The sequence below is a fragment of the Excalfactoria chinensis genome, chromosome Z (assembly GCF_039878825.1).
Source record: "Excalfactoria chinensis isolate bCotChi1 chromosome Z, bCotChi1.hap2, whole genome shotgun sequence".
Lineage (NCBI taxonomy): Eukaryota > Metazoa > Chordata > Aves > Galliformes > Phasianidae > Excalfactoria > Excalfactoria chinensis.
Window position 1 is genome coordinate 65,396,238 of NC_092857.1, and position 22,318 is coordinate 65,418,555.

General features: G+C 39.7%; 1 protein-coding gene across 24 annotated transcripts in view; it reads left to right on the forward strand.

The window, feature by feature from the left end:
• The window catches only part of ELAVL2 (ELAV like RNA binding protein 2), an 82,219-nt gene that overhangs the window by 56,763 nt on the left and 3,138 nt on the right, over positions 1-22,318 (forward strand). For all 24 annotated transcript variants that reach the window (XM_072359037.1, XM_072359038.1, XM_072359039.1 and 21 more), the window contains 3 exons: positions 16,579-16,732; positions 18,989-19,214; positions 22,190-22,228. In XM_072359037.1, coding sequence (XP_072215138.1) covers positions 16,579-16,732; positions 18,989-19,214; positions 22,190-22,228 — 419 coding nt within the window. The remainder of the gene's footprint in view (positions 1-16,578; positions 16,733-18,988; positions 19,215-22,189; positions 22,229-22,318) is intronic.

The following is a 22,318-nucleotide window of genomic DNA, read 5'->3' on the forward strand; positions in this document are numbered from 1 at the left end:
CTGTCTTTTGTTACTAATACTTCTAAAATGTAGCTTTACACAGTTATTCTGTTATCAGAAGAAGATGCTCATTCAAACAATTGTTTGGGTTCTGAAATGTGGGCATTGGAGATAAAATAAGTAAAAAAACCTGTCAGAAAATGGAGACTTCCAAATCTGTATCACAGGTGTTGGTGCCTGCGGGCAACATGTGTCAGCCAGTTTCTTCTTCATTAAAGAGCAGGGTTTGCTAGCTGATTTCTTATGTAGTGATGGCCCTCAAACTTGTAACCAAAAGTTCACCTCTTAACATGTTTGAAGTTTAATTGAAGTTAAAAGCACTGCTAAGCCAGTTGAGCATAACTGGAATAAATACAAGGTGGCTGTGATTACAGTTAGAATTCCCTACCTGTTCAATATTGAAGTTTAATAAGTATGTGACACTATTTGAAACATACATACACTGCTGTTTGACAGACTCTTGAGTTATGGAAAGATTTGGGTAGGAGTTTGGCTGTGGCAGCTCACCCGCATTATTTGGGGGGAAATGGAAGAAAGTCATTTGGTGCTCCAAAAGCTTGTGCAGATGTCGAAGGAGTCTTCAAAAGGGAATAAATTTGTACTCAGTAATGTTGCAAGTATATACTCCTTAGCATTGACTGGGATAAAATATCTTGGTTTGTAAGAATAAGAAATGCAGTTGCCCAGGCTTTCTTGTGGACTGTGTTAGAAAACAAGTAACTGAGTGGTGGCTTTTTTTATGGGGCACGGTGGCAAGTCCTGACTTTTCTTGCCCATGCTCAGTTCTGGTCAACTTCAGCAAATTCTTTCAGGTTTAATGTACAGCAGCTGGGAAAAGACTGCTTTAGTCCCTTACCCTCCCTTATTAAGCATAAGCTGGGTTTCAGGGCAAGTTCTCATGATTGTAGACACCCCACATACTGTTTAAAGTGGCTTTACCTGCTTCAACACTGTGGGGGAGAACATTGGTTAGGGATGTTTCTAATGTGTTTCAGGACTTAGGGTATTTGTACGCTAGAAGGTTGCTTCTGTTAGAATAGCTGAGATGACTCTGTGGTTGAGAACTGTCAAGGATGTCTGCCTTTATCACTGAAGCAATACAAATACTCAGTCACCTGGGAAGCAGGCTGTATTTCATATTCCCCTCATCAGTGCAGAGACTAACCTGAAGAGAGCTGAAGTTGATAACAGAGCTCTTTGTGCAGGAACCTTTGAGGGGAGCAGTCATTTCTGAGCAATCAGCAGGAGAACCTTGGTGGAGCCTGCAGTATTCCTGCTTATCTGGAGCTGACAGCCCAGCTAAAATTTTTACATATATATATGTATTTTATATGTATATTTTACATATATATATAAGCAAACTCAAAATCCAGCTCTTGGTTTAATTTTATTTGAAGCTAGATTTGAAAATTAAAACATGGATATCAGTCAGGTTTTAATATGCAGTCCTAAAAAATGATAGAATAGTGTCTTCAGTGGATATTTTTACTTCAGAAGAAAAGATAATTAGATGTATATTCTCCCTGCATTTTTGAAATTTCTGTAAAATTTTCTCAGTTTACTAGATAAATGGTTGAGAGTGCTTGTTTCCTTACTGGTATGCAGTTGTGGAGGGAATTTGTTTAGGTAATGGACCTTCATGTCATGCCTGAACTCTACAGAGCCACTGTAGATTTGTGTTTGTATGGTGATTGTTTGATTAGCTGCATGCTTTTACATTAATTTTTTTTCATTTATGTCCTGAAAAGGTAATTCCCAAGCATGGAAAGCTTAGAGGTGCAAACAACATGCAAGTATCTCTTCCTTTCACGTAGCGATAGGTGAACTCAGCACATGTTTTGCTAGCTAGGTTTTCTGCATAGGGGAAAGGAGGAAATCCTCAGTGAATTTTCCTTTGCCTCACTACAGGGAAAACTCCTTCAGAAAGATAGATTAAATTACAAGATGATCTGAGTGGTGATATCTTTTGGTATGTTGTGACTTCTGCACAGACAAGATCCTTTCTCTTAAAAGGAACAGAAAAATCAGTGTCCTGTTTTTGAACTGGTATAAAACTGTGTCAGGAGGCAGATGTTATGCTGATTAAGGCTAGTAGAAGGACACAAATCTCAGAGTTTGGTTTTACTTCTTGTGGATGCCAGTGTGATTGAATGGTGCATGTGGGCTTGAGTGGGTTGGAGCTCCCAAGGGGCATAGCTGATGTCAGTAACATGATGCTTGCTTCTGTCTCAGAAGGTGAGATGGGGCTTTGGAACATCCCTCGGCTCTCCATGTGGCAGAGCTTCCCCATGAAGAGGGTAGCAGATGGTTTTCTAAAGCAGGTGATGTGTGATGTAGTCACATATGCAAATATGAATTGGAAATGGGAATGAAAATGATTTGTCAAAGCTACAGGCCTATCAGTTAACCTTATGTGAAAGATAGAAGGCAGTTAGATAATCAATGCTACCTACTTTTTAAAAATCAGATTTAGTAAGTTTTTTCTTCTTTCAAGTTCTGTACTTGACTATTAGTGTTTCCCTGTCAGGAGAATATGGATTTAATGCTTTATCTAAAATATTTCTTAAATCTATAGGTATTCTTCCCACTCCTTCATAGCTTTGCATACATTCAAAGAGATAATTGTCAGACTTACATGTAATATCATTTCCAAAAGGAAGTTGGAAGTAAGTTTCACTGATTTTCTGGCTGCGTGCAGAGAAGTCCCACTTAGCCATCAATTTTTTGCTAGTTCATACTTTATTGTGGAAAGATGCGCAATTAGAACAGTGAGCTGTTGGTTGACTATTGGAAATACAGCAAGGGAGACTTGAAGGCATGTGCAGCATCCTTGTTCATGTCGTCTGAGACAGCATGTCCTTAAGCACTTGGTATTATACTGTGCAGTTTCACTGATTCCCCATTATCTAGAACCACCCTTCAAGGGTCCTTTCCAAACTAAACCATTCTGATTCTAAATACACAGGGGCAATTGAGCTGTGCAGGTGAAATAAACCCTCCTTTACTGCCTCAGTCCTGTTCTTACAATAGTAAGGAACAATGATGTGGTAAGTGGCAAAAGGGGATTCTGTTTAGAGCTTTAGTTAAAGCTAGTGAATTTTATTGATGCTGTCAATCAGCAAAGACAGAGGGGGTATGGTGCCAGACAGTTTAGTGGTCATGACAGTGTAATTAAGCACCTCAGGACTATATTCTTGAGGTAAAATTGAAACTCTAGTAAACCTGAGGCAATAGAACAGTTTATCTTGGAACAAAGGTAACGATGTGTTTTTTTTTCCATAAATTTCTTCAGGAGTTACATAAATGGTAATTATACAACTTTCTAGCTGTGCTATGGAAATGCTGTCAAAGCTTTAACTATTTTAAGCCCTTTCCTTACCCCACATGTACCTTGTCACCTCCAAGTAAAACTTGTTCTTCGCTAAAGTTCAAATCCCTTCAGACTATCAGATGATGAATGTTATTTAACTGGCTTATCTGAATGCTTACTCATTGTGTTAAGAGGAGACTGGTAGAATCATAGGATTCACTTGTGAATGCATATTGTTATGTCTTGTAAACCATGCTAAGATGACATGGCTCTTCATTAATGCTAAACTACTCCAAGGAAAACAACACAGACTGTCAGACTGGACTTCAAACTGCTCTTCACTGGTTCCATTGCATAGCTTTTTTCCTATTTAGACCAGCTGATTTGTTACTGCAGGAGTCTGCTGCAATTTTCCCAGAGTTGGAGGCCCCTCATACCAGTGCAGCTTGCCCTGAGACTGCTGAGCAGGTTTGTGGCCAAAAACCTCTGTGGTGCAGGTTTTTTCTGAGCCTGCACAAGAGGTATCCAGCACAAATAGATGTGTTAGGGCAAACCAGGACTGAAGGAAGACTGTAAATGTTTCCAAAGAGCTTAGTTATAAGAATACAAGAAAATAATCAAAAATAAAATACTGGCTCCAGTATTACACTTAAATGTCCTCAGCCCCCTCCATGCTATGGAAATTCTGAGTAGGATGTGACTTTTCTGCAGGTGTCCAAAAAGCTACAAACGTCAAGTGTGAACATCTGTTTGGGCTTATTAAAAACCAATTATTTTTTTTCTCACCAAGTGTACTTTTATTACTCTGAAGTGTAGATGCACTTACTTTGGCAGTTACAAAAGTACTGAGAATCTGTTTGACCTCTACAAAATAATAGGCTTTCCAGCTACTTGACACTGTAAATATTGATGGGAGGCATCTTTCATTCTTAAAATAAGACTTTTTTTCTGAAAGGCTTCATAGGTAAATGATAACTGGATATTTATTTTTTTTTAACATTTGTACAAGGTGTGTGGAGTGACTAATGCAGGGCAGACCCAATGATGTGCTTGTCGGTGTTTCTATGTTTGGAGTGCTGCTGAGGAATGTGGAGAACTTGAAGTGCACTTCCTTTCATTCATCCTAGCTTCTCAAATGAGCAGAATTGAGGCTACTTGCTTTGTTCTTTGTATATTCCTTTAAAGGGCTGGATATTATACTGTGTAGTCTTGTCCTATTAATTTTTATTTTTTTTAAAAAACTGGAGGTGTTTGAAGTGTGTAATGTTGTTAAAGCTGTTGGGTATGAGTGAAGAGGAGAGTATACATATATCAGGAATAATAAGGAGAGGAAAGGTCTCAGGACCGTCAAAGAGTAGGAAAGCCTTTTCTCCAGGTGCAAAGAGGGACGTTTGGAGAGTGTCTCCTTTTACTTATTGCTCTTCATTTGCACATAAATTAGGTGTTGTAAATAATTCTTATAAAAAGACAATAATTGACTGCAGATTTTGAAGTCTTCCATACTACAAATCCTTTAAGGGTAAAATGGTCAGAATTGTTATCCTGGGATTACCATAGAATCCTTATAGTTGGGAAGGACATCTGAGGACCATCTAGTCCAACTCCCCTGCAATGCACAGGGACACCACAGCTTGATCAGGTTGCCCAGGATCTGATCCATCCTGGCCTTGAAAGTCTCCAGGGATGGAACATCAACCACATCTCTGGGCAATCTCCTCCAGTGCCTCACCACTCTCACTGTGAAATACGCATTCCTTATATTTTATATTCTACTATCCTTTTATGCACTGGAGTGCACAATCTTCATTTTATTGTAGAAAGACATCAGTGATCTTAATTGCTTTTTCTCTTGTAGTACAATAGATTTCTGATAGTACATCATTTTACCTATGTTATCTCAAGCACTTTTATGAAAACCTGAATCTTTTTAACACAGTTTCCATTTGGTTCCTGTGAACTTAGATGTTTCTGCCTGTATTATTTGGTGGATGGAGGCAACTTGAATCATAGAATTGTAGGTGCTGGAAAGGGAGATCAGTGAGTCCACCCCCCCTTACTAAGGTATGTTCCTTACAGTAGGAACTTCTTGTATCTACTTCAGACCATGTCTTCTGAAACCTGTTCTTGGTGTTCCTTTGTGGTAGGTAGTTTTGTGAAGTGTTCCTCTTGAAGAAATACACTGTACTTTATCAGTCATATTCTAAGAAGTGTTCCTAGTTACCTTCTTCTTAATCGCATTAAGACTGATCTGAAGAAAAGGCATAACATAGGCGTCAGGAAATACAGCTGCCAACAGATTAAAATCTGAGGTCAAGTAAGTTAGAGAAGAGCTGACTTTCTTCATTTGTTAAACTCTGTATTTCAGTTCTTTTCCTCATCCACTCTTTTCCTAATGTAGAATACACATTTAGGATTACAGAAGGAATAAAAAAAAAAGAACTGCACACTGCAGGTTGGGTGTCTGTCAAACCCAAAGTACCATACCTGTCCCTTCTCATTTCCATGTTTGAAGCAAATGGCACCTTTTGTTTTCAGCAGTACTAATTGCAAGAAACAGAAGGTTGTCAAGGGCAACCGCTCTGGGCACTTAGTTTAAAATGCCTTTATTCATCTTTGCAGAAATTAGTACCCAGAGGTGCTCAGGGGTTTCCTTCAGTTTAATTGTTTATCCTTTTTCTCTGTCTTTCTGAGACCACCAGTGTGTCTTTAACCTAAACTGACCATGTTCTTAAATAGGTGGTGCTACTTCTATACACCAAGCTGCTACTTTAAACAAGGCCAAAGACAGATTACTGTAATGTTTGAAAATCTCTGCTTGATACTATGACATGCTGCGTAGAGATTTCTCTTGTTGACTATTTTCAAAACCTATTGAGGTTGTGAAAAGTGTTAGTAACTTCAGGGTTATGTTTAGGACACTTATAACTCACATTGCTAATATGTTGGTAATGTCTCCAAGGATTTTGAGGGGTATGCTGACTGTATAAGCATACAAAACACCGGAATAATGTGTTTAAGTACAGTACCAGCTTGATCTGTCTTTGCTTATGGGGTCATGTTTTATCACTTTGGCATGAAGGAGATTCAGATACCTTTGACATAGTTGCTTGCAGAGAATTCTGTTACGAATGGGAAGTTTTTTTCCTAAGGTATGTTTCTCCTGAGAATTGTAGAACAGAAGATAGGATTTTTTGGTAGCTGCTGTAAGTTATATCAGACTTTCTAGTTTAAGCATCTCCTCTGTCCAGAGAAACCAATGAACTGCAGTTGCTTTTCCAAATGAAACATGGTTCTTACGTGACTCAGTGCTATCCAGGGGTATGGAACTGAGAATCAAAGCTGGTTACTAAGCAGAGTGCATGCATCTATCTGTGAACCCTGAATGGGTATTGGGACAGAAGGGCCGCTTAAAGTATTTCATGAGAAAGAAGCTCTTATTCCAGTGTGCTGTTGCTATGCATTGAGTATAATACTACTATTGGTCAGTAGGGCTCCAGACAAGTGATGAAGATAGGCCATATTCTGTTTGAAAACCCACAGCTTAATGACTGGCTAGATAGTGACAGGTAAGAGTTGATGACTTAGTGATGTAAGACCATGTGTTGATCTTACCCATGTTGACTTGACTGCTCAGCTGCTGCATACAGTGTGTCTTCAGCAATTGAAAAAATGTCTTGTTTTCATAATGAGATATTGCTGTTTTTTATTTCTAGGTACTCCTGGGAATTGTATTGGGAAGAAATGCTTTCTTTTCTGACTAGAGAATCCTATGCTTTACACCGTGCAAGATGTTTTTATTTCAAGGGATTGCTTGCATGCTTTCTCAGTTTCTCAGACTGGTTGTCTCATTCCTCTCTTTTCCCTTTCCTCTCATCCAAATAGCATCTGCTCATGGTCTGTGTCCATTGTAAAGCTTGCATCTCTGTACTCAGCTTGCTGTTACATCTGCTTTCATAATTATTAAATTATATTAAGTTTTGGGGAAATTGCAAAGGAAAGAGGGAAGAGTGGGTTAAAATGTCTAGCTGGGATTTAGAGATAGAATTGAAACCAAATTTTACCCTAGGTTTCATGCTGATCCAGGTTTTCTCAGCTGCTGGCCCAGCTTTTATGTGGAGCTGGATCTTTTGCTCTTCTGTGCACTGGAAACCTGACTCTTCTGAATGTGGGTTGTACTGCAAGGGAGAAATGCTAAGTGGCTCTGGTGGTTCTCCTGCCTTTCAAGTCAAACACAGACTTTCACAGTGTGGTCAAAGAGGAGTGAAAGTGTAAAATCCTTAAGTGATCTATGCTTGTGAGCTCATTGTAATAATCAGTGACTTTTTTCTCTTCGGTAATGAACTTTGAAATTGGAAGCCTGGTGTTTGAGACATCATATCCAGTGTTCACACTCTGCATTAACATGCTCAAGTGAAACATGCTTTGGTCACCAAGGATCGGGATAAGGCTGAGGTACTTAATACCTTCTTTGCTCCGGTCTTCAATAGTAAAACTTGTAACTCCTTGAGAACAGCCCCCTGTGCTGGTAGATGGGTAGGGTGAACAGAACAAGCCCTGTATGATCCATGATGAGATGGTTCTGGACCTGCTTTGAAAGCTGGATGCTTACAAGTCCATGGGGCCAGATGGTTTGCACCCTAGAGTGCTGAGGGAGTTGGCAGATGTGGTTGCCAAACCACTCTCCATTTTTCGACAGTCTTGGCTGACAGGGGATGTCCCGGTGGATTGGAGGCTGGCAAATGTGATGCCCATCTTCAGAAAGGTTTGAAAAGATGATGATCCTGGCAGCTACAGGCTCATCAGTCTCACCTCGGTGCCTGGGAAGGTTATGGAAAGGATTATTCTTGGGAATCATCATGGATCAACTAAAGGTCAGCCAGGGGATCAGGCCTAGTCAGCATGGGTTTATGAACAGCAGAGGGGAAATGGCCTCAGGTTGTGCCAGGGTAAATTTAGGTTGGATGTTAGGAAACACTTCTTTATAGAAAGGGTAGTTAAGCACTGGAATAGACTCCCCAGGAAGGTTGTTGAGTCACCATCCCTGGATGTGTTTAAGAGCCATTTGGATGTGGTGCTCAGGGATATGATTTAGCAGAAGGTTGTTAGAGTTAGGGTACTATGGTTAGGCTGTGGTTGGACTTGATGATCTTCAAGGTCTTTTCCAACCTGGGTAATTCTGTAATTCTGTGAAGATGTTAAAAATGCAAAGGAGAGGATTTTCCAGTGAGCAGCTGCAGGAAGCTCCATCTATAAGGAAACTTCACCATTTTTATTTACTCAGCTTTTTTTTTTTTTTTTTTTTTTCAGGGAATGTCAAAGTTCAAAGGAAGCTTTTTACAATATAGGTCCTTTTTGTTTTTGTAAGCTACTGTTCCTGTCAGTAATCTCTTTTAACATCTTAATTAGGCTTGCTTGTAAAAGAGCTGGAGCTTCTGTGTTCCAGCAGAGCTGTTGGTGTGAACATGCAAGAGCTGTGCCAGTCAGCATAGCTGTCCTTGTGTGCTACTGTGTGGGATCCATTGTCAAGAGTGTGTAGAAACTGATACTGCTGTGATGCAGTGTCCTGAGACAGTATCTTTGCATGTCAGTGTTCTGATGAGCCTAGTGTCTGTGTAAATCATAGATCCCTCTGACCAGGATTTTGTACAGGTGACCACTGTGTCCAGTTGTGGTTCTGATTGTGCCTGTTTTTCTGGGTGGATAAACTTGCAGATTGATCTGTTCATTCCCTCTGTGCTGGGCATGGAATGGACATGTACTACATGACTAGCCTGCAACTCTGGCACTGGGTTTAGCTGGCATTCTTCATAAGATGAGGACTAGAATAGCAAAACATCCTTTGATTAAAGTACTGAAAAGGCATTTCTGTGCCACCACAGCATGAGTTGTGGAAGCAAAACCTGTTATCAGTCCTTATTAATTTAGGCACATATCTCCAGTTTGTGTTTGTCACAAATGTTTTTGTACAAGATTTTACCACCTACATAATCTTGGTATAGCGTGAATGTGTTAACTTAACAGTCTTGCATATACTGGGAAAACCAGCCTTCAAGCTTTCTTTGGAATGGGTCCATCTTTAATTTGAATAAAGGCAGAAAGTAGGCTTGATAAATGCCCGCTCTTCTGTTTCTGGCAACCTTTTCCTGGCTAGTGACAGCTGAGACCAAGCTCACTGTTCTGCTTCATCATTCTATTAGAAATACATGAAGAAGAGTTCTTGAGTCACAGCATCTCATATATTGCAGGTTAAGACACTTGCCTTGTACAGTCACCTCTGAAAATATTGCCCAAGCAGAAATAATATGTCTGTATTTTAATTGTGCTTACATTCCTAATGTCTTCCCGTTCCCAATATACACCTGTCTGCTTTGCAGAAATCTTTAACCCACTTTGTGGATGTCTCTTTGGTATTCTCTTTTTCTCTACTAAAACAAGCATTTAAAAAGAAACAGGTAGTATACATAAGACAAAGCAACCTAAATTGAAAATTTACACTGGAAGCTATTGAATATAAATATATATTAAAATCCTGACTTATAAAATGCTAATATCCCAGAATACCTTAAGCAGAGGGTTTTAAATTCTACACTTTCTCCTAAAGTTCTTGCAGGCAACATAGGTTCCCTCTTGCTCTCTAGACTATTAAGTAGCTTAGTAAGTAAAGGAAAGAGAAGTACAGTGTTCAAGGTATGAAAAGGTAGTAGCTAGCAGATGGTAAGAAACTGAGACATTCTATTTTAAAGGCGTGATCTTTGCATTCTTTTTTGGCAACTTCATTGCTTAACCTGCTAGCTTTCACAGTTGTGAGCTGAAAGCGGTAAATCAGTTCATCTTGATGCTGAGAGATGAAATGTTAAAGCAGTGAAAATACTTGGGTTTTGTATTATTTGAAGTTCTAGAAGCAGGTCTTTCCTACTAACGGCAGCGGAAAATTCCAGGAGAACAGTTTTTAAATTGGTTTCTGCAGAGCAAATATGTTCTGTTTGCTGTCATTAAATATTTAAAAATCAGACTTTCCAGCTGCTTCACAACTTGCACTGTGTTTAATAGTTATGAATTTGTGAACTCTAATGTTTATTGATAAAATGTTCACTGGTTGAAATATCTGTGAAATACCTTAGCACAGCTGTTGACTCAGTGTATGTATATTATGTAAAAGGAGTGAATCTAGAAGGATCAGGGAGTAACTGAACTAGCAAACTGACAAATATGGAGATGAATCTGGGAAGTCTTGCTTTAAATCTTACAAGTGAAATAGTTGGACTCTGACATCAACATCAAATAAAACTAAATGTCCTGTACTCTATACAAGTTTTGCATGCGCATTGGTTCTCCTGTACCATTAATGTTTTGTGCATCGCTGTTTTTCTCTTAATACTGACTTACAGTAGTCAGAGGAAAAAGTAAACTCTTCAGTTATACTAGTTGCTTGAACCTGTTATTCTTCTGATTTTTCCTGCCTGGTCAGAATTTCTGGTGCTTAGCAAGGTGGTTAGAGGTAGTTTTTAGTTATTGAGCCTGATGTGCTGATTTCTGTTGTATATTCTTAATGTGGCTGATCTGTGTAAATGCCAGTATGTATGAATCAGGAGGGAGGAGTACCTCTTAGAGGTTTCCCTACATGGATAGTATGTTCCTAGATATGAAAAATACTTGAATGCCTTGAAGAATTTAAAGAAATTACACTGAAATTGGAGGACCATTTACTAGTTAGAGATTATTGCTTTCGTTTGGTTGCTTTATTAAAAGGATTCAGTATAGGCCTTGACTGTAATGTCAAACTATTCCAAATGGCACTTATCAGCCTTGGCAGTTGACATCAGTGGATCGCTAAGAATGAGCATTCTCATCATTACTGCAAGTTCAGCAGTGGATCTGTTTTTCCTGGTTATCTGCTGTTGATGCATTCATTCATATTCTCATCTTCAGCTGTTCAAACAACTTCTGTATTCCTCCTTTGTCATCTGCCCTTGTTTTCACATCCTACATGCTTCAAGTTTAACGTCTTGTATATGCTAGCAGGTATCTGGTCACTTTGGGTTGATTTGCTGTTTGCTAGAATGGATCTTTGGGCTGTTAAGAGTTTGATTTGGAAGAATTTAATGGGATTTAGACTTGGAGGAAAATGTAGTTTAAAAAGTGTTGATAAGTAAAAATCACACCCAAGCCCAAGTCTGCTCTTCTGTGGTCCTGCCATTTGTCCTGCTCCATCCTTACAGTGTCCTAAAATCCTTCAGCTGATGATTACTTTAGCCAAAATGCACTCAAGCTTTGCATCCCCAGCCAACTCTTTGCTGTTTGGAAGTATTGTGTCCAGCAGTGTGTCCTGCTTTTGGCTCTGTAAGGAACTCGTCATCAGTGCATATCTGAAAATTCTGGATTGCTTGTTCCCATCCTCTTGTGTTCCTTGTCAGATATTGGTGTGGCTCAAGTTCCTCAGGGAGCAAGAGCTACTGCTTCTTCCAACTGTCAGGAGTAGGATTTGTTTATATCTCCCTGGTCAGACTGTAGCAGTTGCATGTCAGTGTCTCTACTGTTATTTCTACTAATCATGACCCATCAGCTCTCTTTGGACTTCTCACTCCCAAGGCATTGTTCCATGCATTCTTCGCATCTCACAGAAGGAGCACAAGCATCTTGGTGTCCTTCCTGGAGAACCTGCATCCATGTTTGGTAACCCCCTTGCTGCATAAGCTGTTAAAACATCTGTGACCTCGGTGAGATCCTAGCCTTGCAGACCCAAAACCTTGCATGTAGACCCAAAATTCCTCCTGGTTGCTCCCAGTGGTGTGTTTGTGTACATTTGCTTAAGGTGCTCACTTATTGCTTTCCTGGACATCAGCATATCTAACCCACTAGTGTGCACTTGCCACGTTTCTTTTTTTCACGTGGGGATTTGGCCCTCTGAAGCTGTTTCACTGTTTTAAAGATTCCTCTTGCCTACATCAGTCTGTGTTTTGTCAACCTGTGTCACTTACCTGCGTCTTATCCTCTTTGCATTTCTAACTTGAAGCTCTCAATAGCAGATTGGTCAGTCTTTAAGCATGTTTACCCTGCTCCTTTCTGGCAGTACTTGACTGTAAGGGAGTTTTGTGGCCAAAAGCCATTTAGATCTCATTTTGTTGACAACAGTTGCTCAGCCTCTTCCTACCCCACAGTACCAACCTCTGATTTTCAAGCACTCTCCCCTTACTTGCAGAATTTGAGGTGACATCTCCTGGACCAACCTCTCAGAGCCTTGCAGTCACTTATAGGGTTTCTGGGATCGTTGGTGTCTGCAAAGGGGGTTACAGTTTGGGAGCTCTACATGCATCAGCAGCATCTCTGTGATGTATCAGATGCAAGCTTCCACAAAACAGCAGTCTCCTTGAGCCAGCAGATCAGTCAGTGTGTGGGAACCTTTACCTCACACAGTTGTTTCTCACTCCTTGTTCTTCTAGCACTGCTACAGGGCTCCAGCTTCTGACAGTCCTGATCTCAATTAGGGCTTTTTCCAAAAGCCTTGCTACTGGAGCCTAAAATGTATGTAGAGAACTAAGCCTCCTGCCCAAAGTCACAAGGACTCGGGCCCCTCCTGGTGAGAGTTCTTGTGCTGTGAAGGTGACTGGCTTCCTGGGTGCTCGTTCTTTGAAAGAACATCATCTGCAAGGAACAACAGATGCTTCTTGTCATTCCTGGAATACCCGTCGTGCCCTGACTGTGGGAATGTTTTGCAACATGTCCTGTTGTGCAGCAAAATGCAGAATTAAAGCAGCAGAGAGAGAGATAAAGGGTTAGGCACAGGCAGTTATGGCATGTGATACTGCTACATGATCATGCTGGAGATATTGATCTGGAAACCAGCTGTAGTTGGGGACATCATCATGATTCCAGGCCTATAAAATCTGTCCCAGCAGCTTTATTTGTGAGAACTGTTGCTGGGTTGTATCATCAACAGGGAGATCTAACAGGCAATTGTAGAGTAAGGTGAATTTTCATTCTCTGCAATGCTGAACTTGAGGTGCTAATCTGGCAGACCTTTTTGGGATGGCAGTTTGGTTCTAGCTCACTTTAGTATGGCTGAGCAAGAGGAAAACAGATACTAAATAGTTCCTCACAGGTCAGTGAACTGACTTAAGGTTTTTCTCTGTGAGGGCTTCTTGCACATCTTTCTCTTTTCATAACAAACAGCGCTCTCATTTCTGCTTGAGTCATTTTACTCTATCTCATGTGTTGAATCAGAATGATTTGGACAGTGGGCAGCTGGGTAGAGAGTTCAATTACTACATTAGATTGTGTAGAAAATGGAGTTATTTAATCTGTCAACAGCTATATAACTTCTGAAACAAAGTCAAGGCAGTCTGGGAAAACTGCAGCAGCCTGATGTGTATCATAGGCAAGCTTTTGGGTATCTTCTGTTCATATAGGCTTTTTTTTCCTGTTCAGAAGCAGTTTGCAAGGTCTATGCTTTGCAGCCACTGTTCTGTAAACTTAGAAAAATGCACGCTTAGAAAGCTGTTGGGTAATGTGTTTATCTGAGTTCAAAGCCAGACACAGTAATTCGTCAGAAAACTTAATCTTGAGCAAACTGTGGGTTGTTTTTGCTAGTGTTGTTTTTTTTGTTGTTGTTGTTGTTTCTTTAAGTCTCTCAGCAGAGAAATGTTTGGTCATACAGCTTTCTTCTTAACATACAAAGATAAGTCACTGTTTTTCTTCTTTTTCCAGCCAGTGCTCACTCCCTGGAATGCTGACTGTTCTCTAGAGGACATGAACAAATGTATATAGAAAACAAAACTTGTCTGACAGCTAAATTCAGACTGGATAAAGCAGCTTTCAGCCTATCTCAATCGCAGAGAATGAAAAACAGTACAGTAAAATTGAGATATGCCAGTGATCCATGGAGCTATGTAACTTCTTCTACTTTTGTGTAAAGTAGAACCTGTCTGTTCCTGCTTCCTTTGGCATCAATTTTAACTTGGAAAGTTCACTGTGTTCCACTAACAAATGGATTTTGCTGTGCCTCTTTATGTGCTAATGGTGCTGAATTCTGGGGAGTGCAGGGGTTCATTTTTGAAAACAGACATGAACTCAGCTGTTCAGAGCTACTTGCTTTTAAGTGGGGGTTTTATTTTGCCCGGGCTGCTGCCCAAACCTTGTTAGGTTAGGCAGGTTAGTATTACTTAATGCTTTTGAACACTCCTGCTGTGTTTATCTTACTCTAGCTCTTATGTCATGTAATCTTCCAGGAATAATCCTCAGTTGTCTTTTTATGGAGTACTCCCTGTTTAAGTTCTTAGTTAGCAAAAACTGACTGTAATAGAAACTTTCTCTGTTCCCAGCTGTTGTGCATAATCTTCAGAATGAACTAATTTAGTTTGCAGTGTATTTAAAAAGTTAAAAAAACACAAAGAAATTTTTGAAGGAAAGAAAAAATATAATTGAAAATAATATCCGTCAGTGTATGCTACTGGATGACAGAAGAACTCTGAAATGTTAGAAGCTGAGACAATCACAGAATGTTTTGTGTTGGAAGGGACCTTTAAGATCACCTAGTTCCTTCCCTCTAGACCAGGTTGCTCCCAGCCCCATCGAGCCTGGCCTTGAATGCTTCCAGGGATGGGGCATCCACAGCCTCTCTGGGCAACCTGTTCCAGTTCACTACTCTAACAGTAAAGAATTGATTCCTAATATCTAATCTAAGTCAAGCCTCTTACAGTTTTAACCCATTTGCTCTTGGTCCCTCCCAAGCCCACTTCAGGTACTGAGAGACTCCTGTAAGATCCCTCAAAGTTTTCTCCAGGCTGGATAGCTCCAACTCTTCCAACCTGTCCTCAGAGGGAAGTTTGATTTAGATTTGTCCAAAAAACTGATAGATTTACCAAGAAATCACATTGCAAATTCCAATTCCCAGTATTTTGTGGGGTGTTTTTGTTTTTTCACTCTTAGCACTATAGAATCTGAATCTGTTTTTCCTGAGAAAGGATCTTTGGCTGCCTCACATCTTGATGGTGGCATCTTCCATCGGTCCTTTTGTGGACAGTTCCCTAGTGCATATTTCTAGAACTTGAAAGAGGAGAGGAAATGACATCTAGAGGAAGTTAGGCTCAGCTCCAGTAAAGAAAGTTCTAGTGTGAAGGATTGAAACTGTGTGTAAACTGGGAACTTTTTTCATTCTTGCTTTGTGAAATTGGGAACTGACAGCTTTTCTCTTTGAAAATTGAAATTTAACCATCTTGATTAAGCTATTCAGAGTAAATGAGAAAAGACCACTGTTATTCCCAGCTGCCTGTGCTATAAAACAAGGGCATGCTTGTTGTTCTTGTGTCTCTTTCATGTTAAAGAGAAAGGCGGTGCGGCTCACAGGGTTCTGTGTTGGAGCATGTCATGTGTTGGACATATAGAATTTTTGTAGGTCAACTCCATTCAGCAACTCAGCATTTCATAAAGGCTCTCTAGAAGGTCAGATGATAGAAGCAGCATTGAGGATACTGCTTGTTCAGTTACTGGGGCTCTCAATCTTAATTGCTTTTAGTTTTGCTTTCGCCTTATGCAGGAGTCTTACAGTTCACTGCCTTATATGTGAATGAGATGGGAAGCATTTGAAAATAGATGCCAAAGGCTTAGGCAAAAGATAGATTTGCAGAGTTGAATTCCCTGCCCAGCAGCTGCATCCTGAATTATGAAGGAGGAAGGAGATAAGTCTGACTAATCCTTGAGAATCCTTTTACCTTTATATTTTGTACAAGGAAAACCCCTAAGTGTTTTCTATCCTGTTCCACTAGTGTGGGTGCCCAATTGTGATCCTTTTTGTAACACAGATAAAACTTGTCAGGACTTCATTGGGAGATACTGAACCCTTAACTGAGTTGAACATAATTGATTTTACAGAATTTCTAGCTGGCAGATGCTTTGAGGCAGCAAGTAAAATTTGGAGCTGGGTGGGCTTTGAGGTCCTTTCCAGTTTAGGCTGTTCCCTGTTGCATTCTGCTGCACATTCCTAGTGATGTGACTGTTTATTTTCACCTTCTGGGTGGTGTATATGCCTGGCTTGTCTCCTTTATTAAGAACATTGCTTAAGTTGCAGTTTACATGTAAACGAGTTTATGCGGTCAACTTCTGATCTGTGTTGCATTCCCTTCTTACAGCTGTCGGCGCCAAAGACGACTTAGCTGTCATTGTGAAGTAAGCTGGCTGTCCTTAAAAACATTTCAGTATCTCAGAACAGTGTGGTTTGTTCTATTCCAAGTACTTTGGAAGTGTTTATTTTTATTACTTTCTGTTCTTTTTAGGTTTCCTATGCGCGACCAAGTTCAGCTTCTATCAGAGATGCAAACTTGTATGTTAGCGGACTTCCCAAAACAATGACTCAGAAAGAACTGGAACAACTCTTTTCCCAATATGGGCGCATTATTACTTCTCGTATTCTAGTTGACCAAGTCACTGGTAAGTGGGCAGCTCTACTCACTCTCATTCTTGGACTAGCAATTTGAAAAATATTTCACCTTTCAGTACAGTAGTCTTGTCTCTGGAATGTAGAAAAGCTGTATAGGGGCTAAAAAATGATTATTTTTGCTGGAATTGTTCATAAATATGCATGGTCAAAAATAGGTTGCTGTGTAGAATGAGCTATCTTGAGTCATTTCTACCCTAAAGATGTGGGTTTGAAGACTGTTTCATGTATGGTAGTAAATCTACAGCTGCTGTCATCTTTTCCAAGCTTCTATGTGAAAGTTGTCCCCATGCCCTTATGAAATGCTACTAAACACTTCCTCTAAAAAATTAAATTTTATGCAGAAATGCATTTCTGGTTCGTTGAGTCTAGGATTACAAGAGATCTGAACTGTTAATTGCTATTACGACTGTCTTCGTGGTTCCCTCAGTCACTTGAGGCGCCTCGAAGAGCATGAACTTTAAGCTTCTCAGGAGCAGTTAAATTCTGCATTTAGCAATGCCTTAAAGAACCACAGAATGATTTGGATTAGTAAGGACACTGAAAATCACAAAGTCCAGCTGTCAGCATAACAGTAGCAAGCCCACCACTAAACCATGTTTCTAGGAGCCACGTTCACTCACCTTATAAATGTCTTCAGAGATTACATGTGTAAGTAAAGGTAAGTTCTAGTGGGTGAGGTACATCCTAGGTTGTGTTTCTATATAAGTAAATGAATGTCAGTGATGCTTATGGTTACTCTTCAGACTAGGACTATAACACATCTATGCTGTAGTTTCATGCTGGCTTGAAGTTTTCAAATGACCTTACTCTGAAAATACTACATGTATGTGTGTTGTCTGACAGTTGGCTGACCTATAGTTGACTGTCAAGGCTTTTTTTTTTTTTTTTTTGCAGTTCTCTTAACAGAAATCTCAGTATTGACGTTTTGAGTATGGAGAAGCAGGAAAAAGAACATTAGATGCAAAATTGAAGATGCAGACATATTTGTAATCATTTTTCAACAGATAACTGCTTACAGAGTGCTTTTGTATACTATTGCACAGAAAGAGTGGCATTTGATATGGGCCAATAAGTACATGTCAACTTCTGAAAATGAGTACTGTAGTTCTAAGTACTCATACTCATCCTACTATGAATATGATGGTTCTCTGGCATGTTCAGGGTCGAGCTTTTTTCAGAGTTGCTAAGAAGGAGAATGGAAGAGAGACTCAAAATGTTATGAATAATAAGGTTGTGACAAAAACTGATGGATGAAAAATGTGAAGTTGAGGTTGTGACACTTGCCTCTAATACTTTCTTATGCCTGTTCATTGCCACTTTCATTTAAATTATCATTTATAAACAGAATATTTCTCCTAGTTAATGCCTTTCTAAAGTGAGGACGAACTTCTAACTTGTCTACTTATTCAAAAGCAGAAATGTAAGAGGCTTCTAAATGGATTCAGGAGTGTTAAACCAAGCACACAACAGCATAGTACCTGACATAGAAGCTTTAACAGTAGTTGTGCAAGTATTAACACCTCAGTATGTTCATATTCAAGCAACAGAATGAGGTTTTGAGTTATTATTGCCTTAAGACCTTTTATAAGTACTTGCTGATCTCCTTGCCTGTTATCTTTAACTTGCCTATACCAGTGAGTCTGTGGGCCAAAAAAATCAGTTTCCTTCAAAACCATCCCCAACAAAAACCTGTTCGTATGCTGAAAAGGGACTGTTTTACTTACAGGATTAAGCTCACCTTGTAATTCCTATTACTGCAACCTGCAACACTCTGTATTAATCTACCATATTTGCTCCAAAGGGAATTTCAAGGCATGCTACAAGAGAGCATAAGGCATATAGAAGACTATATTCATGGGGTCTCTGTAAATTGTTTAGATACTACAGAGTAGCACCAACCGAACAGAAGTTACAGTGCAAATGAGTTCTGCAGTTCTGAGTTGACTTCCATCCCTCTAAAATGACTGTCTCAGTGTATACTTTTACTCCTTAAGCTGCCTTGACAGTATTATTCATTCAGCCTTCAAAGATTTCTTTCAAAGCAGTTTGCCTTGTTTAATTTAAAACAAGCCAAAACAACCCAAAAAACAAGCGCTGCAACAATTTTCTAAAAGTCTTACTTCTACCAGTATGTGATCAGTTCTAGTAAGGTAAAAAAAATCAGCAACTGTGTATAGCACTTATTGAGAGAATCAAATATTGTCAAGTGTGCCTCTGAATTTAGTAGTTTCCTTCATTGTGTGCAGGTATGTCAAGAGGTGTGGGGTTTATCCGATTTGACAAACGTATTGAGGCAGAAGAAGCTATCAAAGGCTTGAATGGCCAGAAGCCTCCAGCTGCCACAGAGCCCATTACTGTGAAGTTTGCTAACAATCCAAGCCAAAAAACCAATCAGGCCATCCTTTCCCAGCTGTACCATTCTCCAAACAGAAGGTATCCAGCACCTCTAGCTCAGCAGGCTCAACGTTTTAGGTAAGTCAGATACTTCTGTTTAACTGAGCTGGAAAATATGTCTTCCCAGAGGCCTGTTGGTTTCCCTGCACAATTTGATTTCTCCTCTGTCCTCTTTCTGTCCTCTGTGATTTGTATGAAGGAAACCCATGGAAACGTGGAGTTTCTGCAGCTATGCTCCAAGAATAGAGTAGAAAGAGAAAAATGTGTTCCAACCTATTGACAGCAGGAAAACATCTAGTAAGCCTAGTTAGAGTCAAAAACAAGATAACGTTCTTTTTATTCTACACTGTCAGTAAAAAATACGAATCACTTAAGGTTGCTTTTAATTTTGTACTTTCTTGATTAATTTGAAAGTTGATTCAGTTAACAGTGATATGAGTAATTAAATTTGTCTTAGCCATGCGATACGCCGCATCCATCCTTCACTTCCCAGCCCTTGTACTTCCTCCCCATTCTGGCTTTCAGATTCTATCCTGGCTTGTTTTCTGAGTGTAGGCTACTGTTTCCCTTACTCCAAGTTTCAGATATCTTCTGTATCTGTTTTTCTGTGGCTATATGTTCTGATTATGTGGAAAATACAGCACTTAGCTCCCTGTGATAATTCCGTGTATTTAAAAGGACAAATGGCAAGGACAGAGTGTAGCAAAATCTGTTATCTACATTCCTGAGTGTTTTGCTGTTTTCAGTGACTTTGATAGCTTATTTCCAGCCCCAGACCATGTTACTGGAATGTGCTGTATGTTAGTACTCTCCAAGTTGTGCTGTTGGATCTTTCAAGCAACAAAATCAACTTGTTTGCTTAGAAAGAAGAGAACATAACAGCCTTGAAAAGCTCCGTGTGGGCCACCCTTGCTTTTAGATCCTGGTGCTCAGAGCTCATGGACAGGCTTCTGACAAAACATCCAGACTGTTTCCATCCAGCTTGTCAGCCTTTGTACCACAAGTGCCCAACAGCAGTGGAGATCATCACTGAAGGGAGAGATACCCAGTTGTATTTAGTGTTAGGGGAATGTTCATGCTGCTTCTTAGGGAGGAAAAACAATGTAATTGCAATATAATACCCATCTACTGCAACATCAGGCATGGCATGGAAACTTTACATTTTTGGTTGTTCATGGTTCTTTTTAATAAACAGTGCACTTTTGTGAATGCCAGTTTAAATTTAATTGGAAGTTTTAGTAAGATGTTAAGCTTTTAGTTAACAACCATGAGGAAATGTTACAATTTGCTCCACTTAAATGTCGCAAGTGGATATCAGGCCTGCTGTGGGGCAGGAAGGGCAAGTGATTGTGGAACAAGTAGAAGGTTGAGCTGGTGGAGAACCACCTGGTCAGACAGTGAAAGTGGAATAGCAGACATTAATTCTTTATTTTTCATCTGGCTTCTGTTTGCTGGAAGAGGCAGCCTTGATAAATTTTAAGTGTTGGTAACTGTCAAGGGAGATGTCTTACATTTGGGCTTTGCTTATGTGCTGTTGTTGCAGCGTTTCAGCTGCTGCTAATGGTGTTGTTCTGACAGCTCAGGTCTTCTGTGTCTTTCTCATTCAGAAAAAAGAAAAAAATCCTGGTTGTTGAAATCTCAGATGTTATCAGGTTGACCTGATGCAGTTGTACTGTCTGCAGTTAAGCTGATTGAGGCCTGAGAATGTACAGGCAGAATATACGTAGTGAGGAGCAAAATGCTTTTCTCAATGTTGGTTTGGGCTTTTGAAAGCAGCTCTATCTATAATTGCTCCTTGGTTCCTATAGGTTGTGTAACAGAAAGCATCCTTAAAAATCACCAGGTGAATTCCATCTTTCCCAGATCTTAAGGCCCAGCTGGTAACCAGTGGAAACAGTTGGGTTGGCATCATTACTGTATGAAGTCCTCAGACCCTTGTGCAACAAAGACCTGTAGGTGGTGGTATTTCTGGAACACATCTTTCTCTCACCTCCAGATCTTAAATGAGAGTAGACCTATGTAATCCACAAGCCTACTGATTCTTGGCAGGCAGCTTTCTTTTCCCCTTATGCTCTTGAAGGCGATCAGTGCCTTACTGTCTTATCCATACATCCTTTAAACCCCATTCACTGCAAAATCAAGATATTTTGTAGTTTGAACCTTACTTACCAGCAAGTACACAATTTCTGCCCTTGACTTTGGATTCCTTATATTACCAGTGGCTCTTAAATCTTAGGGCTCATTACCGTAGAAAAATAACAGTGAGGCACAGATCTGCAAGATAGCTGTAAGCTAAAAGACACATATGTAAGTCTTCATTCTCTTAATTTTGTGGTATCCTGGGGGTAACCATTCAGCAAAAGGTGTTCTCTTCACATCTAAGCTTTGCTGGGAATAAATGAGCTGCTTTAGGGAATATATTTTTCTTGAAGAAGCAGGTTCTATCTTAGCACTCTTAAAATACAAATAGAAGGTGCTGCTTGCTTCAGATATTTGCTAGGTAGCTCCAGAGGGTCTAGAGATAGGACTGCATACTGAGAGAATATGGAGGAGGAAATAACTTGGAGAAAATTCACAGCCTGTAATGTATATGTCAATATTCTGAGGAAGCTTATTCCAGAAAAGAACGAGAAAATAGTTAAAAATAATACATATTTTAAAAATGCTTGTTCTAATACTTGCTGGTGTTCCAGAGCCTTATGTCTATTTAGATATTCATGTCAGCATACTGAGAGAAGTCTCAGTAAAGTCTTCATCAGAAACAAATTCATAATCTGGAAGGCTTTGCTGAAGTGTACACACAGCAACTTTATGCTGCCGGTATTATTTGTCTTACCATAAGTTCAGCCTTTCTGAACTGAACTAGTTGAGATTGTGGATGCTGAAAAAGAACATCTGTTTAGTATTACATTAACTGTGTAGTAAGGTGCTGCAGCTTTTGTATTGGTGGTATTCAAGCTGTGGAAAAAGCACAGAGGAGCTGGTAATAATGTACCAGATTTCCTTGAGACTTTCCCAGGCCTTAATCTTAAGACAGTTTTGCTGTTTTTCAGGTTGGACAATCTGCTAAACATGGCTTATGGAGTGAAGAGGTAATAAAGAACCACCCAATTCATAATAACCAATTCATTAAGAGTAAATATTTTGATTATCATTACTTTTTCAGTAAGACTTACTTTTGC